The sequence below is a fragment of the Pyricularia pennisetigena genome, chromosome 5 (assembly GCF_004337985.1).
Source record: "Pyricularia pennisetigena strain Br36 chromosome 5, whole genome shotgun sequence".
Lineage (NCBI taxonomy): Eukaryota > Fungi > Ascomycota > Sordariomycetes > Magnaporthales > Pyriculariaceae > Pyricularia > Pyricularia pennisetigena.
In genome coordinates this window covers 2,955,230-2,974,642 of record NC_043743.1, presented here as the reverse complement: position 1 = coordinate 2,974,642, position 19,413 = coordinate 2,955,230, and the positions used below count along the sequence as shown (strand labels likewise).

Sequence of the window (19,413 nt, the reverse complement as noted above, 5' to 3'; positions counted from 1 at the left end):
AAAAAAAAAGGTAAGTTTTCTTTGGGGAAGCATGCACCCCTTCTTTTTTTGCATATTCGCAGGCCTAGACCTGCCGAAAACAAGAAAGACAAGAAGGAGACATGGTATATCGCATGATTTTGCTTGCTACTTCCCATCTCCATCCTATAGTGGTACACCATTTGAGAGAGGTCTTTTTTGTAAACGGTACCTCTTGTTCATATGACAAACAGGTACTACAAATAGGTTCTTCCTGCGCATGGTAGCGAGATGTTAGTGGTCGAGCCCCTCTCAATGGGAACATTGCATGTGATATTGTGTGTCTACCCAGAAAACAGACCAAGAATGTTTCTAAATAACACAGGATATTAATATAGTAAAAAAAAAAAAAGTAAAATAACGAGCCACGAACACGAATTTTCATCTTCTCCCCCCTTTTTGACAAACAGCGGAACGTTCCGTCAAACTAGCTGCTTGGCGGTGGAGGTGGATTCGAGGCGGCAGCGTTTCCCGAAAGAAAAAAAAAGGAATGAAATAAAAAAAATTGAAATCGAAGAAAGACCCCCAGGAGAATTTCTGACGCCATGTCTCGGCGGGCCAAAAATCAAAGCTGGTAAAAATACAAAGGAGCAGGAATTGAAAGAGGGGCGGGGGAAAGAAGAAAGGCATTCAAACACACAACGACCTAGACGGCGTCGAGACTGAACGTCCTCAGCGTACCTCATAAAACCCTCGCGAAACCTGAACGCATATTAAATCACGGATAACTTTAAAAAAAAAAAAAAAAAAAAAAACGGCGAAAGGCTGTCCGACCCGGCCCGAGGCGGCCAACACAAAAGAAGAGAGGGGAGACAGACTAGCCTCGCGGGTGGAGGCTCTGGGCGGAGATGTGATCTCGCCCGCCATATACCCAGTTTGTCTTTTTCATGCAAACAACCATGTCTGAAAATGTTGAGAACAAGAACTCTCTTAGCGAGAGCTTTTGCCTTTTTTTCTTTTACCCCCTGTTCCCGGAGTGGGGGCACTTCACGCTCGCCAAACCAGCATAGAAACATATTGGTACTTTTGTACAGAGGGGTGGTATCAAATATGTATGAAGGAAGACAAGATCACAGAAAAGAACGAAGAGGAAAAAAAGGGAACACGGACGAAGTAACTACTGTATGTGGTCAACAAGGATTGTTAGTATTAGCATGAGCCTCGTAGAAAAAGTCGCATCATTCTCCGTCTGCCGCGCGTTATCTCGAAAAAAATATGGTTAGTAAAGTCCGAGTGTTCGACGGGGCCGCAGAATACGAGGTTTATATTATATTTGCTGGCTTTCTATTGCTGTTTCCTACACCCGCTCAGTGACTTTCCTGTCTATTCTTCGAGATTGTATATAGCTCTCACAATCGCCCACGCCCACGCGGCTGCTGCGTCAACACTCTTGAGGTCTCGCAACCAGTCAAGATACAAACCAACCGTCTCGCTTGCTTCTAGCTCAAAGCTCTCTCCACATAAAGTGCTGCGTATCCTCGACAGCATCGGGGTGCTCTGGCTGAGATGCAGCAGGATCAATATTCCTAGCATGTTTTGAGTCCAGAAGAAGAGGCAAGGGATTAGCCTCTTGTGCGCATGCGTTGGCGACATGGACACAGGCCATTTTAAGCAGGCCCTGAGGCACTCTGCCGCACCCTCGGCCTCCTCTCCGGTCATTTGTTCCGGGTTTACGAGCGCCTTGTAGACGTACGGGCGGTGAATTACAAGCTTAATGTAGTAATATCTCGACCGCAGCACTGCAGTCATGATATCGAGGTTGTATGGGTATGTAACTGGCGCCACATCAAGATCCGTGGTGAACATGAAACCCGATGGTGAGCTCAGAGCCGGCGAGGGTACGTCAAGAGATGGTGCAGTGCCGAACACCGACGAGTTGTGGACGTCAGAGTAGAGGGAGGGGTTGGGAAACTCGCCGGGCTGTGTCTCGCGCCAGCGGAGCTGCGGTGGAAGCATTGTCCGCCAGTGTTCGGCCTGGCTGGCTAAATTCTTGACAGCCAGATTGAACCCATCCGGATCGAGAGCGCCAGTGGAATAGCGAGAAGCAAAATGACCTATTTCATGCCATGTTAGACCAAATCTGCCTCCGAGCAGCGTGAAGTAGTTAAGAGGGCTAAGCAAGTGACTTTGTGTTCGCAAACACTCACCGTTATTAAGCATTGCGTGAGCTTCTAAAGCCAGTCTCCGCATTGCTACGGCAGACACAAAATGGTCCCGCGCCAAGGACGTTCCAGTGATGTAATCGTGAGAGAACAATCCACTGAACACCGGAGGCCCGACAATGTCCTCCAGCTGTTCCAGTATACCACGGGGAAGACCCAGTTCGATATCAAAATAGCTGTTTGGAGTCAGCACAATAGTTTCGTTGAAAGACCTTACGGAAAAGTCAACCTGCCTTTCCATTATCTTGCAGTGCCAAAAGCATCGCCTGATCATATCTGCGCTTGCGGATGAAGACTCCGTCGACCTCCTGTCAAAATGCCGTCAAGTTAGCAGCAAGCGGCGAGAAGAGTAACCAAGGAACTTTAACACACCCAAGCACCAGTGCCTGGCAAGCCAGAGCGGCAGACATTGTCATGCGCCAAAATTCCTATTTATTTCTCACGTTAGTGTGTCTCTTAATCCATGGGAGGGACCAATCGCAACTTACCGTGTGACTGAAGCAGGCCTCGCAGTATAACCTGTCGGTTGCTGTTAGTCCAAGTCGACAGTTTTGACTTTAATTCCAAGGCGATGCCCATATCAGAGATAACAGTTTGATCTTACCCAGCTAGAGCAAATGCTTGGGCAGTTTCGAGCGATGAGTCGGCCATGGTGAAGCCCATCCGCCGCCGCGCCTCGTTGTATAATGCCAGACCGGGTGGATTTCTAAGTGTGCCGCCTTTGACGCCACTGGGGCGGGTGTTGTACATAGTGACGGGTGCACCATGATCGCCTGCGATGGAAAGCTCTCCCAAAGCAAACACAACCAATCCCAAGGTCGACTTGACGGTATCGTCCAAGCCATCATTGCAAAGTGGGCCCAGAATTTCGCTCATAAAGGTATGCCGCTCTAACAAGGGATGGCAATGGTTGAAGGTGTCAAAGTATGCATTCGAGAGCACCTGCATGGAGGTGGTTGTTAGTGGGATACCACCAAACCCTGAAATGCTTGGGTTAGGCATCGACGTGGTCGAGTCAATAGTGGTCACCGGTCCAACTGGTTCGGCCGGCAGGTAGTCCGACTTGTTGATGCCCAGAATGATGTTGACTCCTTCTTGTTCTATATTGGCCACGTTAATCTCGGGCATCCTTGCGCTGACACTGTTGAGCAGCTGTTGAATTATAGGCCAGCCAAGCATCTGATGGACCGACGTAGCGTACGCATGAGGCGGATTAACACCTGCGACTATACTGCCGTCTTCAGAAGCGTGGGCTCCCGTAGCCGTCATGGGAGAAAGGCTATCTTGAGGCATTGATACTTGGGTGACTACCGGGTGGTTTGTCATCATAGGTGCATGGAAAGCGGCCTGCTGCATGGTCAGGGTGTCAAACTTGCGCTCCAAGCCTTTGATGCGTTCGAGAATTTCCACAAGGGTCTTGTCTTTTCTAACATGTTGAGGTCAGTTTGCTTGCTACTCTCCTCATTTGGCCTTTGACGGCCACCGAACGGAAAGATATCATGGAAACTTCCTGCCGAGCCTTGTGCGGCGGTCCCTACTGACTTGGTGGGCTGAGGTTCACGATAATGACACTCGAGATTGAATTTCCGACATGTTGAACATTTTGGACGCTGTTCGTCGCATTTCTGTTTTCTAGATCGACAGTTCTCTGTGCAAGTGAGGCCAGACACGTGTTAGCCAGCGCCGTGAAGTTGGCAGGACAGTCGAAGCACACATACCGCAGGCCTGTGGGCGTGATTATAAAGAATGACAGGTCAGTCCTCTGGTCGTATCCTGTCTTGTTATTCTCGGAAGAGGCCCTGGATAGAGATAAAACATGGCTAACCTGCGCTGCAATTGCTCCCCTTTCCCTCCGCTGGCCACTGGAGGGACCAGCAATGCTAGCTCTCGGACTGCCAGAGGTGTCCGACTCTGGCCTTTCGCTGCTCATTATCTATCGTGTTATAAAGGAGACCGATAAAGTGGTAGTGTCGGTCCCGGCGCAAGGTCCATGTGGTCGTGGATCGCTTTAGTAGTTGTGTTTGAAAGGAGCCAAATAGTCGTCATCATGGAGCATCCGGGGTCGAGTTGTAAGGCAACATTGTATGGCCATCTGTTGGACGATATCAATTGCGTAGTACCACAAAAAACGAGGGGAGACCAGGAGAAAAGAAAAAAAAGAATTAAAAGATTATATAAAACGAAAAGAAATAAAGGTCGACATTTGAAAACGTGTGCATCTAGCACATTATCCCAAGGCGATTGCACGTTACAAGTGATGACCGAATTATAACTCCATTTGCACTACGTCATGGGCATAACTGCAGTCTGTCGGGCCCACAGCTCGTGGGAACGCCCAGCGAGATCAATCAATGCGGTTTAGATCAGGACCCTGGATTGAATGGTTGCCCAATGAACAAATCCCATCTGGCATGTAGGTCCGCCAAGTTGGTATGTGAACCTGCCCACTGGGACAAAAGCCAGGGTCTCTGCTTCTCCATCAGGTATGGAGCATTTGAATCAGGGCAATTGGGCAACTTTTTTCTCCGTCCTGGGGCGTGATCTTTGCGCGGAACTGCCAGATCAAACGAGATCTTTTGCGTCCTCTGCCCTCCCCCAGCTTGGCGCGCCGTTTAAAATGCGAGTTGTAACCTCCCACACGGTGGCGGTACTCTTGTGAATAAAGCACCCAAACGAAAGCCAAGCATGTAGTTAGTGGGAGAGCAATGGAAAAACAACACATGTTGGATTGCTGTGGACGGGAAATTTCCTTGTCCGGCTAGAATTGCGTGCCGCATTGAAGCGGGGCCCAAAAGAGCCTTGCTTTGGTAGCATAAATGACGACAGAAGGTTACAAAGGCCGCATTTCGCGTCGTGGAAAACTCAAGCTGCCGAGCGAGAATATTTGATGACCTGGGGGCTATTGCATCAATTAGGCAACCATGGACTGGTCTAGCCACTCACTACTAGCACAGACCTTGGGTACAATCGTGGGTTGTTCGTTGTAAGGATATGGGTATACCATAGCCAAACTGACTCGCGAGGTGAGGTGAGGTGTCTTGGCGCGCACGGGCGGATGTCAGACCCTAACCCTGAACACACACCCTTGCTGAGGTAAAGCGGCCCCAGTAATTACGGTACAGCTCCGATGCAGCTTGAGGCAACGACAGCGTTACGTCTGCTCCCAGAACCATCTCCAAGCAATCACGACAACTACCGCAACGTCCTCCGCCATCAACACCAACTCGGCCATTCTGCTACCGTTATCGTCATCGATATTTCAGAATCCAGCTCATCGCCAGAATCGTTGTAATTGCGACAATGTCAACCGACCAAGAGCGCCAACATGCGCTTGACTCCTACAAGCAGAAGCTGATCGAGTCGCGAGAGTGGGAGTCCAAACTGAAAAACCTGCGAATAGAGATCAAGGGCTTGCAGAAGGACTTTGACCAGACTGAGGAGAACATCAAGGCGTTGCAGAGCGTGGGACAGATTATTGGCGAAGTCCTGAAGCAACTTGACGATGAGAGATGTAAAGAGCCCGAGCTAAACGCCCGTCATAGCCTCTGCGGGTGCCACAGGCCTGCCTTGTACATTCATCCACCTGTTTGGACCATTCTACTAACAGCGGCTGTGTCTACCCTGCAGTTATCGTCAAAGCATCCTCTGGTCCCAGATATGTGGTCGGCTGCAGGTCAAAGGTCGACAAGGACAAGCTGAAGCAAGGGACGCGAGTTGCGCTTGACATGACGACGCTCACCATAATGCGAATGCTACCGCGCGAGGTCGACCCACTCGTCTACAACATGTCACTCGAGGATCCGGGCCAAGTCAGCTTTGCGGGTATTGGTGGTCTCAACGATCAGATCAGGGAGTTGAGAGAGGTTATCGAGCTCCCGTTGAAGAACCCAGAACTATTCTTGAGGGTTGGCATCAAGCCACCAAAGGGTGTGCTTCTTTACGGACCCCCGGGAACAGGCAAGACGCTACTAGCGAGAGCTGTTGCGTCAAGCCTTGAGACGAATTTCTTGAAGGGTAAGCTACAAACGGAGGCGCTGGATACGTGCAATGTTTCTGGTAACAAGTCACGGTTTCTAACGGCTTATATGACTAGTTGTCTCGTCTGCCATCGTGGACAAATACATCGGAGAGTCAGCACGTCTTATCCGCGAGATGTTCGGATACGCCAAGGAGCACGAGCCCTGCATTATCTTCATGGATGAGATTGATGCCATTGGAGGCAGGCGTTTCTCTGAGGGCACAAGTGCCGACCGAGAGATCCAAAGAACGCTCATGGAACTCTTGAACCAACTGGATGGTTTCGACTACCTCGGCAAGACCAAGATCATTATGGCAACCAACCGTCCCGACACACTGGATCCTGCTCTGCTCCGGGCAGGACGTCTAGACCGCAAGATCGAGATTGCTTTGCCCAACGAGATTGGGCGGTTGGAGATTCTAAAGATCCATGCTTCAAGCGTAGTGATGGAGGGAGACATTGACTTTGAGAGTGTGGTAAAGATGAGCGACGGGCTAAACGGTGCCGATCTGAGGAATGTGGTGACTGAAGCGTACGTTTTTGAACATCCCCGGGCTTTGATGACCACCACCACAACCCATATACCTATCGACTATTGACTAACCTGATGGCCTTTTCAATTTAGTGGCCTCTTTGCTATCAAGGACTACCGCGATGCTGTGAACCAGGACGACTTCAACAAGGCGGTGCGGAAAGTGGCCGAGTCGAAGAAGCTGGAGGGTAAACTGGAGTACCAAAAGCTCTAAACTAGATTAGCACCGGTTGGGGGACTTTAGGACCACGCAGTAGGCACCCTGGGGTAGCAGAGAGGGAAGATGAGTAGGAGCAGGACTAGGCTGAGGACAGTCGACACGAATGCCTCACGATAGCCTCAAAGCGTTGCTCCGTTTGTAATCTTGTATCATACCCGAACAGGAGCAATTACGGCATACAGTAGAACGGCCACCAAAATAGAAAGCAGCAGCGAAAGCAGACGTTCGATACCAAAGGATGCAGCTAGGGTTTACCTGGTTGTCGCCCCGATTTCGGTTATGCTCGAGCACATGTTCTTGAAGGTCATGGCGGTCAAGCATAGTCTCTTGGGTTGGGAAGATGTAGTGACTAGGGAGTGGTGTTGATATGCAAGCAAGCGGTAACTTGACAGGCGATAGACGCCAAGTCGATAATTAACGGTCGTACATACCTAGCTCAGCTACGCCCTTTACGTGGAGGCTACTACCAATTGCCGAGCGCGGTTGGTGGTTAGCGTTGTCGAACACGACGTTGCAAGGCGGGGACTTTTGAGAGGAGGGGCCATTCTCGGTTTGTGTGGACAAGGATCCCGTTTTTTCTCTGAGGGCGATGATTGGGACTTCTCCCTGTCAATCTTTGCCCCGAGCCCCCTCCCAGAAACCCTCCGTTGGCATCTGTTGCCTCTTTCTCCGTGATGTCGAACCCAAGCCCTGCTATTCCTGGTTCCTATTTGTTTGTTTATACGATCTAACCCCTGAATCTTGAGGCTGTGTAACCCACCTGCTCGGGTATTTGGGAGTTACCTGAGGTTGAGCTTCAGGCTACTACCTTGTTGAGTGCGAGAATTGTCCAAAAGGGACTGACCAAGTTTCTGCCAACGTCATGACGATCGTCGTCCTGGTCCCGCCCAATGTTTACGCGTCTCCCTGCAAACAAAGAATTTGAAACAACAAGGAAGGCAGTTTTGACTCTTGACTCTTCTTTTTTACTTTTATAACCTTGTTGTGAGGAGACAAATAATGGTGATTTTTTGAGGCAGAAAAAATAGCGATACGGAGTAATGGCATGCCGTCGTGATGAATTAACTGCCCTCTTTTTTCTTCGTATCACTGATGCACAAACCCCTCCGAGAAAAAAAAAAAATACTAAGAAAAGCAACATTGCCCAGGTTGACGACGAGGCATGGGCGAATGGTGCATTCCTCTTGGTCGGAAGGAAGTGGCTGCTGGGTTTCGGCGGGATACGATGTGAATCCACTCGGGATCAGATTCAGCCACAGGGGTTCGGGTTAGCCAATTGACGCCTTCCCGGCTCCTCGATCAAAGCTTAGATGCTACTCCGCCTACCTAGCAGCAACAAGTTTTGTTTCCGATGACGCTCAATGCCAAGTGTCTGGTGTTCTCGTTGGTTTGTTAATTTTTTTCTTTCGTATTTTGTTGACTGGGAGTAAAAGTATCTGTTTTCGATGTTATTTACTGGATAGAGCTTCGAGAATATTACTGATGCCTGGCCAATTGAGGGAGCTTGGCAAAATCATGTCAGATTCATCTCCTACGTGTGGTAGGGCGGAGCTGATGTAATCCTTTCACGCCTCCGGATCTCACGCCTACGGGATATCTTCCGGATCCTTTGACCAAAACTTATCATCCTTGAAAAGCAACTATGATGGCCAGGGCTGACCTGTAAGATGACTTGGTAATTAGGTGCACAAATCACAGGTAGACAGGTAGAATTGGCACGACACCAATGTGGGTTTCATCGGACCATGTAAATCGACGAACTGGCGGTAGTGGAGAGGAATGAGTTCACTGGCCGTGTCGAAGAGACTCTTGGAGTCCAGACCATCTCGCCGCCGGCAAGCCTTACAGTGGATCTGCAGTAGGGAGACAGGCGGTCGGATTAGAGCAAGATGCATCTGCCTAACAAATAACTAAGATAGCTTGTTAGAGGTAGGTAGCTGAGATGCCTGCTGCATACCTACTCCGCATGTTCCAGACGGCGGGAGACATCCGAAATATGGCAAGTCTAAACTTCCCGCTAGTGTCATCCCAACAAGAGTACGGCATCAGACCGACAAAGAAGGGGCACACAGCTTTGTACAAACCCCAATCAAGGCGTCACAAAGGGCGCCGCCTGGCTGTCCGCAAGAGAGAAAAAAGCCAGCTACCAGCTCGTCCCCAGCCCACCAAGCCCACCTTACCTTGTTGCCCCTCCACGTTCCCCACATTTGCTGCCAACCCCTGTCATTGCTTTCAAGCAGCAAGCTTGCCCAGTCTGGCCTGAGCCTGCATTCCGCCCTCCCACCGCTGCATCCCTTTGAAATAAAGCGCCAGACACCTGCCCGTCCAACCCTGGGTTCGGTCCCCTTACCTCTCCCCTTTATACCGTCTTTATCATTCTGAGCTGTGCCATCCAGAAGCCACTTCTTCTTCCTCTCCAGCGTCGCCTTTTTTTTTTTTGTCGTTACCATTTGATACCCCTCTTTTGAAAACACTTCTTGCAGTCCCCTCCGCGGCTCTGGTTGAGGGAAGAAGAATCATCTGAACCTCGCAACTTCATAGATCCGACAAGATGTGGTAAGCTAATGATAATCTCGTGCTCCCTGACACCAATTGGTTCCCGTTGGCAGTTTCACAAGGTCGACCATCTTGCGGCACCGGACGCGGTACAGAGCAAAGGATGGACAGGAAGAGCTTGTTGAAAATAGCTATACCGGGCTACTCGGTAGTAGCAGCGCATTGCTAACGCAACGAAACACCTCAGTGGAATTTTCGGATACATCAACTACCTGGTGGAGAAGGACCGCAAGTTCATTCTTGACACGTTGGTCAACGGTATGCTGCGCCCTTAACCCGTCTCGTTCTGGCATCCATTTCCCTACAGCCGATCCCTACCCTCTCAAGCCCAGCTGCCCCGCGAAAGCAACTCTCAGCTACACGCTAGCCCTAAACAGAGTGCTAACACCGATATTTCGAAACCCTCCAGGTCTCTCCCGCCTCGAGTACCGTGGATACGACTCGGCCGGTCTCGCCGTTGATGGTGACAAGAAGAAGGAGGTCTATGCCTTCAAGGAGGTCGGCAAGGTCGCCAAGCTGAAGGAGCTGATTGACTCGTCGGAAATTGATCTGGAGAAGACTTTCGACTCACATGCCGGTATCGCACACACGCGATGGGCCACCCACGGTCCTCCATCGCGCATCAACTGCCACCCTCACAGGTCCGACCCTACCTGGGAGTTCTCAATTGTTCACAACGGTATCATTACCAATTACAAGGAGCTGAAGACGCTCTTGGAGAGCAAGGGCTTCAAGTTCGAGACAGAGACCGACACAGAGTGCATTGCAAAGCTGGCCAAGTACCTGTACGACCACAACCCCAAGCTGGGCTTCACTGACCTGGCCAAGGCTGTCATTAACGAGCTCGAGGGTGCCTACGGTCTGTTGATCAAGTCGGTGCACTACCCCCACGAGGTCATCGCCGCCCGTAAGGGTTCGCCGCTTGTCATTGGTGTCAAGACCTCGAGGCGCATGAAGGTCGACTTTGTCGACGTCGAGTACGCAGACGAGCACAGCCCTCTGCCCGCCGAGACCGCATCCCAAAACGTTGCGCTCAAGAAGGCTGGTCTGGGCAGCAGCCTGCTCAGCCCCGCCTCGGCAGCTGGTGGCCTTACTGCTCCCGACAAGTCGCTTCTGCACCGCTCGCAGTCGCGTGCCTTCATGACCGACGACGGTCTTCCCATGCCTACCGAGTTTTTCCTATCCTCGGACCCGTCCGCTATCGTGGAGCACACCAAGAAGGTTATGTACCTGGAGGACGACGACATCGCCCACATCCACGAGGGCTCTCTCAACATCCACCGTCTCAAGAAGGCCGATGGCAGCTCCAACGTCCGCACCATCCAGACCCTTGAGCTGGAGCTCCAGGAGATCATGAAGGGCAAGTTCGACCACTTCATGCAGAAGGAGATTTTCGAGCAGCCCGAGTCGGTTGTCAACACCATGCGTGGTCGTCTCGACATTGAGAACAAGAAGGTCACCCTGGGTGGCCTGCGGTCATACATCAGCACCATCCGCCGCTGTAGGCGTATCATCTTCATTGCCTGTGGCACATCATATCACAGCTGTATGGCCGTCCGTGGTATCTTTGAGGAGCTGGCAGAAATCCCCATCGCCGTTGAGCTGGCATCAGACTTCCTCGACAGGCAAGCACCAGTGTTCCGTGATGACACGTGTGTTTTCGTCTCTCAGTCTGGTGAGACTGCCGACTCCCTCATGGCTCTGCGTTACTGCTTGGAAAGGGGCGCCCTGACCGTTGGTATCGTCAACGTTGTCGGTTCCTCCATTTCGCTCCTGACGCACTGTGGTGTCCACGTGAACGCCGGCCCCGAAATCGGTGTCGCATCCACCAAGGCCTACACTTCGCAGTTCATTGCCATGGTCATGTTTGCCCTGTCACTTAGTGAAGATCGCGCTAGCAAGATCGCTCGTCGTGAGGAGATTATGGAGGGACTCTCCAAGATCTCTGACCAGATCAAGGAGGTGCTCAAGCAGGACCAGGTCATCAAGGACCTCTGCTCCAAGACCTTCAAGGACCAGAAGTCATTGCTGCTGCTTGGTAGGGGATCGCAATTCTCCACTGCTTTGGAGGGTGCCCTCAAGATTAAGGAAATCTCATACCTGCATTGCGAGGCCGTCATGTCTGGCGAGCTCAAGCACGGTGTCTTGGCCCTGGTCGACGAGAACCTCCCCATCATCATGATCCTGACGCGTGACAACATCTTCAAGAAGTCGCTGAACGCTTATCAGCAAGGTATGTTGGCATCTTATACCCTGCATCCTTTTCGCTGCTCGTTACTAATCTGATCACTTTCGCTACTTAGTCGTTGCCCGTGGTGGAAAGCCCATCGTCATCTGCAACCCGGCTGATGAAGAGTTTGGCGCCAATGATGCCGAGAAGATCGAGATCCCCAAGACGGTCGACTGCCTCCAGGGTATTCTGAACGTCATCCCGCTCCAGCTTATCTCGTACTGGCTTGCCGTTATGGAGGGACTCAACGTTGACTTCCCCAGGAACTTGGCCAAGTCAGTGACTGTCGAGTAAATGTTGCTTCTCTTCTTTCTTCTTTTTTTTTTTGGGAGGGCTTAATTCCACTTCTTGCTTTGCTTTACAGAAGGAAGGCGCTTGCTGTCGATATGACGTGAGATCGCCCAAGCATATTTCTAATGGGTTGAAGACAAAAGCGCCCGGGTAGACGTGGCGTAACGACGGTATCTTCTCTTTCGTTTGCTCCTACTGGCTAGAAATACGGCAACGCGGGAGCTGGGTCAGGATAGATGGGTCCATGTATTTAAACGATTTGAATGTTAGCAAGGATAATGTTTTTCTGTTCACTTGACTTTGGAGATCGTGTCATGAGCCTTGGTCATAGATGTGTGCTATTGAATCGCGCCGAAACCTTTCAGGATTTTGATCAAAACTGTAAAATGTTGTCGTCATTCAGTATCCTTGCCTCGCCTCTACTCTAGTATGCAAGATTAGTAATTTACTTCGCAGGGGTGGTCGACCGCCCCCCACGAACAGCGGCATCAGAACTCGGGTGATGGGAATCCATATAAAGCGGCGTTTATATGTTTGCTAGCTAACAGATGGTTGCAGCCGTACGAATGTATAGATCGAAACGCATTTTCATCGTTGCATCCATAGCAGTTCCCACCACAACGCCCGTCATCAATACCGATAGAAGCGAGAAGAAAGATAAAGAATTGAAAAGTAGAAACACACTTCCACCCCGCCTTCTTAGACGGTCTGTGTGCCGTAGCCCTTGATCCTGTCGGCAAATGCCCAGCTCTGCTGCTCGAGCTTCTCGTCGGTGCTCAGCTCAACGCCGTCCTTGGTGACGACGGCGAGCGAGTACGAGTCGGAACTCCTGGCGTCGCGGTAAAAGAGAACCTTCATGCATTCCTTGACGACGGCGACTGCCTCGTCGCGCGACAGCTTGGCGGCCTCCTCCTCACTGCCGGCGGCCCTGCGCATGATGGGGATGGCCAGCATGCTGCCGTAGCCGCTGGCCAGGGCCGGGGCCGAAAAGGTGGTGCCGAGCAGGTCAGCCGAGGCCAGGAACGGCTTGTCGTCGGCGTCGAGGCCGGCCACCAGTATCTGGTTCCACAGCGGGTCGAACTTGTTCCGGCGCCCGTACAGGAGCTTGGACAGGTACTTGTGCAGGTTCTGCGCGTTGAGGGAGCTGTCCCTGCTGGCGCCGCTGCTGCTCTCCGTGGTCTCGTCGGCGGGGTTGGCGTAAGCTTCGTCGATGGCCAGCTCGGTCAGGTGGCGGTCGAGGTACTGCATGTCCGAGACGTCGCCACCGAAGCCGACGACAGATGAGTTGGCGAACGAGCGGAGGCGGTGGGTTGAGGAGAAGCGGGCGAGAGCGCCGTAGGATGCTGTTTGTGGTGGGCGGGTTTGTCAATATTTGGGAATCCTGAAGCCATGGCGTCTTGTCTCTGGAGCCCTCGCAGCAATCCCATGAGAGCGAGAGCCGTACTGGAGCGTCATATTGTGCACGAACCTAGGTTGTCGGCCGCTATAACGACTCCATCTTTGAACTTCAGGCCAATGACTGAGGTGCCGGTAACGACGGGTGATTGTGTCGCTGCCTTTGGGCCGGCGGTCTGGAGGTAGGAAGCATCGTATGCACCGTATACATCGTCCCTAGGCTGTTGTTCATATATAGCAGCGGAGTGTTAGTTTGTTGTGTTCCCATTAGGGGTTGTAGGCAAGCGATCGAGGGGGGCGGTCATGGTAGCTAGACAGACGTACACGGCCCCATGCTTGCGGTCGGTGATCCATGATGTGACTGTGGGTTCGGTTGCGATCGTATTTGTCTGCAGATCAATGCTGCGTTCCTTTCGGTGCAGCTTGTACAGTTGGATATTAAGCTGCCGGGTTGTTGATGTTGGCACTGATGGATAGATACGGAGATGGTGGTTGGAATATCGGTGGATAGCTTAGCTGCGTCGTAGCAGTCGGTAGGCACAGCTGCTTCGCGTCCTAGGTGTTGCCTTGGCCGGTGCAGGGGTGGGGTGCTGAGGCTCGGCGGAGGTACTTGGGTACGGGTGTGCACGGCCCTTGAGCAACCTACAATGAAGTATGCAGCGAATCATGCACGTGATCCCCTTCCTTCTCACCTGATGCAAAGACGCGACTATTCTATCCTAATTCAATCATCCTGTGTCTATATTTGATAGACTGGATAGCTTTTTCTTGTTGCTCTATACTGAAGCGTGAATTTAATCTACTTGCTGACGCACTACGCGACCCTTCCAGCCAATTGGTCCCCGAAAGCATTCATTAGAGAGCACCACACCCATGGCTGCCCTGGTTGGGTATGCGAGCAGTGACGAAGATGAAGAAATTCAAGACGAGCATCCAGTGAGTGGGATTCTATGAACTGAAATTGTCGCTTGTCAAACCAGCCATGTACTGACTCTTTTGACTCAGATAACTGCACCTGGGGACAAGCCTACCCCAAGTACGGGAAACAAGAACACCCAAGGTTAGTTGAGATTTCGTCAGTTGGGAAGCTTACAGAGCTCTTTCTGCATGGTGCTTGATATGATCTGCCAGACTGACACGGAAAATAGAATCAAATTCCGACACCAAAACACCCCAAGCGGAGGACGCCTCCGCTCCGGTCCTCGGGCCTCAACTTCCACCACCAGATGCCCTTCAAGATGCGCCCGTACTGGGCCCTAGCCTCCCCACAAACGGTCAAGATCTGACCGCAATGGACGTCGACGTCACACCAGAACCGTCCGTCCCGCCATCCCAGCCCGCATCCCCATACTCGGCCAACCGCGCACTGCTGCGGGACTTGACCCTCCCGCCGGTGCCGAACCTGGATGTGCCGCCGTCTCCGCCCGGCTCACCACCCCGTAGCCTGCCGGCACTGACGGCCAAGTTTGAGACGTTCCTCGAGCTCAAGCGCAAAAAAGGCACGCACTTCAATGCGCGCCTGGCGCAGTCGGCCGCCATGCGCAACCCAGCCCTGATGGACAAGCTGATGGGCTTCGTCGGGCTGGAGGATCCCATGACTGCCGCGGCGGCTGCCAAGGCTGGTGGGGCGGCGGCCACCGTGGCGACGGGTGGCGGAAATTCCATGGCGGATCAGTACATTACCATCCTCCCGCCAGGCCTCTGGGATCCGACGGCGTTCCCGCAATGGGCCTTCCGTGACGGGTTGAGGGAGGCCCAGGAGAAGGTGCAGAAGCAGAGGGAGGCGGAGAGGGCAAGTGGCCGGAGGGAAGCTGTCGAGTTCGTGCCTGCTTCTACCCAGTGATCCTCAGGTTAGCCCATGGCGTGATGGTGCTGATCGGCGGCCGGTTTGGCAAGCCTGAAGCTCACGATCCATGCACACGAGAAGATGGATATCCTGTCCATGTTCACGGTTTCGGGCAGGAGGTGATATCATAGCATCTACGAGCCGCTCTCGGTTGCTTCTCAAATCTCAACAATGGCCTCGCTACCCCGCCCTGGTAACTCTCCAATAACATTTCTCATCAGAAGTTTAATCTAATCGGTTCAAGTCGAGTCACATGGCTACATCATTGAGATTTTGGACAACAGGAAATGGTCTGCGATGAAAAAACTATTAAGGGTTACTGCCAGGTGGCGATCACTTGCATGCTGCCCGAGCGATGGCGGGAAAATCATATACAATTAATAACCAGATACTCCGACATGAGGCATCACTGCCTACATTCAAAGAAGGGTATTGCGCAAGAGTTGAAGCGGATGAGTGGATGGAAACGAAGAGAAGAAACATAATGAAGAAAAAAAATAAAATAAAAAAAAAGACCTCCCATCCTGTCGATTGAGCCGCCCACGATGCTGCTGTTGCTGGAATCAAGAAATAAAAAAATAAAAAATAAAAAAGAGCATTATTTCGTTTCTTGCTACGTCCCCCAGCTATGTCTGGGAGCAGGGTATCTTGAAGCCGAGGGCCTGGGAAATGTCGATCTCGACGGTCTGGTTGGCGCTGGCGAGCGAGTCGGCAAAGTAGGGCAGAGGCTGGCCGTGGTTCTCCACCTTCTTTCCGCGCAGCCCAAAGGTGACCTTTCCGGTCTCGCAGGCCGGCCTCTTGGTCATGGCCGACAAGACGGCCTCATTGTTGACCTTGGCCGTCATGGGGAACACGTTGTTGCCGGGCCTGATGGTCATGTTGTTGATGTACACCTCGCCCACGTCCCGGTCGCCCAGGTAGTTGAAGAAGGTCGCGTTGCCCTGTTGAGCCGGTGGGGCCGAGTCAGCAATTTGTAGCAGTAATAATAGTAATAATGATTATGACAATAACAACAATAAAATGATACGCAAAAAGAACGACCTACCACTTCAAAAGTCACGCGGGACTGGTTGGGAATCGTAACGGTTCCCTGGAAGTTTGCCCCGTGGTCGCCGGTGCTGTTTCCGCTGAGGATCTTGGGGTCGCTGACGGTGGTGCCCCTGAACAGGTTCAGACCGGGCATGGTGGTGGTCTTCTTGAAGACGACCGGGTAGTCACGGGCGATGCCGCGGACGCGCACGGTGGTGTCGCCCCTGATGGTGACCCTCAGGGTGTCGTTGACCAAAAGCCAGGTGTTGAAGACGGTAAAGGCCTCCATGTCCTCGACGTTGACAAACTGCGACACCTTGACATCCTGGAACGCGGCGCTGGAGGTCTCGGGGAACCGGATCTTGGCAAACGGCCTCTGCGGCGCCCAGTCCTCGAGGTACATGACGCCCTCAAAGGGCGCGACCTGGGCGTGCACCTTGCCGTCGGTCCGGATGCCGCTGTCGATCTCCATGGTGAAGTTCTGGGTCTGCGTGTCGAGCGCCTTGATGTCGCGCACCTCGAGCTCGGCAGCGTCGATCTTATCCTGCGCGATCCTGGGCACGGCCACTAGGATTCTATTTTTGGGAAGGCGGTTTCTGTTAGTTCTGATGATTTTCTAGACCCTTTGCTGTGAGGTTAAAAAAAAAGGAACACAAATGTCTGGTTTGCATCCCTCCCCTCCCGTTCCTTGTCGTCTGATGATATCAGGCGGCTATTCGGTCATGGAATATCCGCAAGGCAGTTTCAACCACCCGCAACATCCCGAGCTACTCCTCGGCGGATGCTCAACCCTTTCCCAACCCAACAAAAAAAAAATGAAAAAAGAAATTACTTACACAACAGGCACCACAATAACAATAATGATAACCAAAGCTATCAGATAGGCCCACCAGAAGCGTCCGCAGTGGCCAATGCACCCACGCTTTCTGGGCTTGCCGCTGACGTTTTCATGGGCAACGACGCCCTCGCGTGCAACGTCCTTGTCCGACATGTCTGCTGTTTTTGTCCTGTTTCTCTTCTTCTTTCTGGGGCTTATTTTGTACGTTCAGCGCGAACCTGTTTGTCCTTGAAGCTGGGAGCTATCGTTCAAATACGCCAAGCCTTGGAGAACATGCAAGGGTGCCAGGGGAGAGAGGAAAGAATAACACGGAGAGGAGCTTTTTCTGGCTTGATTTGGGGAGGACCCTGATGGAGTTATTAAGAGCAATGCGGGAGCGAGAGAATTCTAAAGAAGCACATGGGCCACACTTGGCATTTCCGGGCGGGCCTGGAGAGGGGTGTTCTGCTTTGGCGTACGCGCTCGAATAGACAAATTATAATAGTGATAATTGATGATCACAGGTGAAGTCCAAAACCTAGAGAAGCAGTGGAAGTGGATCTGGGGGGGAAGGGAAAGAGGAAGGATGGCGTGGGGTGGGAGGCTTGCTTGTTTTTTTATTCTTGGTCTTGACCTCGCGTAAAGAAGGCCAACACGGAGCTCTACAAGTTCTGGCGACAGAGAGAAAGGAATTTTTTTTTTTAAAAAAAAAAAAAAAATACTGTGAACCAGAAGCAGGCGGAGGCATCTCTGTCGATCTCCACATGGGCCAAGAGGCTGGATGTGCCTCGGCCCTTTGTATGCAATAGGCAAGAAGGGGGAGGGTTCGAGTAGCGCTTCTCCAAAACCGACGTCAAGGTGGCCAGGGGAGGAGTTGGTTTAACCCTGGTCGGGATCTGTATTGGACATCCGCGGTAAGCCCTGTTGCGGTGAAAGGCCAGAATCGCTGGGCGTATAAAACAAGAAACAAAAAAACGGACAGAGCCCAAAACCAAAGGCATGCAAGGTAGGGGTATAGCTATTTAGACTAGAGTGGTTATTTAAAGCAAGGTTTTAGAGTTGAAGAGCCGTTTTTTTTTTTTTGCCTGCCTGCCTGCCTGCCTGCCTGCCTGCCTGCCTGCCTACTGCTTCTACTGTACTGTGTTTCCAGACTGAGGCTGATTTTGCACAAGTCCCTATCCAGTCTAGTTGCGCAAGTCAACAAAACGGTTTCTTTGCCTGAACCTTTGCCACCTACTAATCAGACTTTCTGGGCAACCTATAAAAGTTTTTAGCACTTGATGTTTTAAAATTCCCTTGGAGGTTCGCCAAATCTCGCCAAGAAAATTTCCCCAGACTGTGCGCAACTTTATCGAAATGAGCGCGCTAATGCTGACCTTCCCACCCTTATTTCTTTTTTTCTTCTTTTCATTACTGCTGATGGGCCATAGATCGATCAGGAAGGCATGGGGAATTTAGTGTGCGGTACGGGGACACCCCGGATTATGGCGGAGCCCGGCAAAGGCTTGACAGAAGGCGGGGTTTGGGCTGCAAAAGGTCACACGAAGCAACCTGAGCCGGGTGGGTACCTTGGACCAAGAAAAAGAGTAGAGAAGGCACGAGAAAACGATGGGAGGCGAAACAGGAAAGATATGGGGATTAACTGACTGACTTGTTTGAAAGAACAAGAGTCTCGTACGACGAGTCAACAAACAACATCAAAAACCAAGAGGGAAAGAAAAAGGACCGAGGAACGTGAAATTACTAGCCAAACGCAGTTGTTTCAAGGGCGCAAGCTGTGATGTGCAATCGAAACCCGAACCAATCCCGTGCATATTTGTACGCTTTCCCCTCACCCATGTTGTAGCTGGTCTTTTTTTTTTTTTTTCTCCCTGTCAAACCTGTCTTGTCTTTTTTAATGTTCCATCCCGAGGTACCGTAGTAGTACCAAATATTAAAAAGGGGGGCACTATTGAGGGGGGAAATGGGAAAAGATGCAGATCAAGAGGAAAAGGAACACGGAGACGGGGAAAAAAAAATGCACCTGAAAATCCTGGGATGGAACGGCCCATCGCATTTCGGCCCCATTACCCCATCCGAGCTGAAGCATACTACTGTACTCTGTACTGTATTTAGGTGGTATGCTGCACAAAGGCAATCTTTGTCATGGGCGCAACAGGGCCTGTGGTGTGTGGGGTTCGTGTGAGTGGAACCTCGAATGTTGTTGCTTTTGGTGTCTGCATTCGTCGTCTCGTCGCTCTTGGGGACTGTCTGCTGTATTTCGTTCGTAGTTGGCAAACAAGGGCAGGTAATTACATCA

The 19,413-nt window shown here is 51.7% G+C and overlaps 6 protein-coding genes across 6 annotated transcripts; 3 read left to right on the top strand and 3 right to left on the bottom strand.

The window, feature by feature from the left end:
* Positions 1 to 1,341: 1,341 nt before the first annotated feature.
* PpBr36_08825 (uncharacterized protein) lies at positions 1,342 to 4,113 on the bottom strand (the record flags this gene model as incomplete). The annotated part of the gene is made up of 6 exons (XM_029895950.1): positions 1,342 to 2,072; positions 2,166 to 2,488; positions 2,553 to 2,608; positions 2,669 to 2,699; positions 2,785 to 3,606; positions 3,899 to 4,113. Coding segments are annotated over 6 exons (2,178 nt in total), but the record flags the coding sequence as incomplete, so codon positions are not given.
* A 1,367-nt stretch (positions 4,114 to 5,480) lies between these two features.
* On the top strand, positions 5,481 to 6,944 carry PpBr36_08824 (uncharacterized protein; the record flags this gene model as incomplete). Its single annotated transcript, XM_029895949.1, has 4 exons — positions 5,481 to 5,691; positions 5,808 to 6,194; positions 6,274 to 6,730; positions 6,824 to 6,944. The coding sequence occupies 4 exons, from the start codon at positions 5,481 to 5,483 to the stop codon at positions 6,942 to 6,944; spliced, it is 1,176 nt and encodes a 391-aa protein (XP_029746979.1).
* Positions 6,945 to 9,501: 2,557 nt separating this feature from the next.
* On the top strand, positions 9,502 to 12,131 carry PpBr36_08823 (uncharacterized protein; the record flags this gene model as incomplete). The annotated part of the gene is made up of 5 exons (XM_029895948.1): positions 9,502 to 9,506; positions 9,694 to 9,764; positions 9,916 to 11,739; positions 11,810 to 12,011; positions 12,101 to 12,131. The coding sequence occupies 5 exons, from the start codon at positions 9,502 to 9,504 to the stop codon at positions 12,129 to 12,131; spliced, it is 2,133 nt and encodes a 710-aa protein (XP_029746978.1).
* Positions 12,132 to 12,726: 595 nt separating this feature from the next.
* On the bottom strand, positions 12,727 to 13,776 carry PpBr36_08822 (uncharacterized protein; the record flags this gene model as incomplete). Its single annotated transcript, XM_029895947.1, has 3 exons — positions 12,727 to 13,370; positions 13,496 to 13,643; positions 13,747 to 13,776. The coding sequence occupies 3 exons, from the start codon at positions 13,774 to 13,776 to the stop codon at positions 12,727 to 12,729; spliced, it is 822 nt and encodes a 273-aa protein (XP_029746977.1).
* A 519-nt stretch (positions 13,777 to 14,295) lies between these two features.
* Positions 14,296 to 15,265, top strand: PpBr36_08821 (uncharacterized protein; the record flags this gene model as incomplete). Its single annotated transcript, XM_029895946.1, has 3 exons — positions 14,296 to 14,358; positions 14,428 to 14,482; positions 14,571 to 15,265. 3 exons carry the CDS (start codon positions 14,296 to 14,298, stop codon positions 15,263 to 15,265), a joined length of 813 nt encoding a protein of 270 aa, XP_029746976.1.
* Positions 15,266 to 15,894: 629 nt separating this feature from the next.
* On the bottom strand, positions 15,895 to 17,288 carry PpBr36_08820 (uncharacterized protein; the record flags this gene model as incomplete). The annotated part of the gene is made up of 3 exons (XM_029895945.1): positions 15,895 to 16,209; positions 16,314 to 16,872; positions 17,134 to 17,288. The coding sequence occupies 3 exons, from the start codon at positions 17,286 to 17,288 to the stop codon at positions 15,895 to 15,897; spliced, it is 1,029 nt and encodes a 342-aa protein (XP_029746975.1).
* Between the last annotated feature and the right edge of the window lie 2,125 nt (positions 17,289 to 19,413).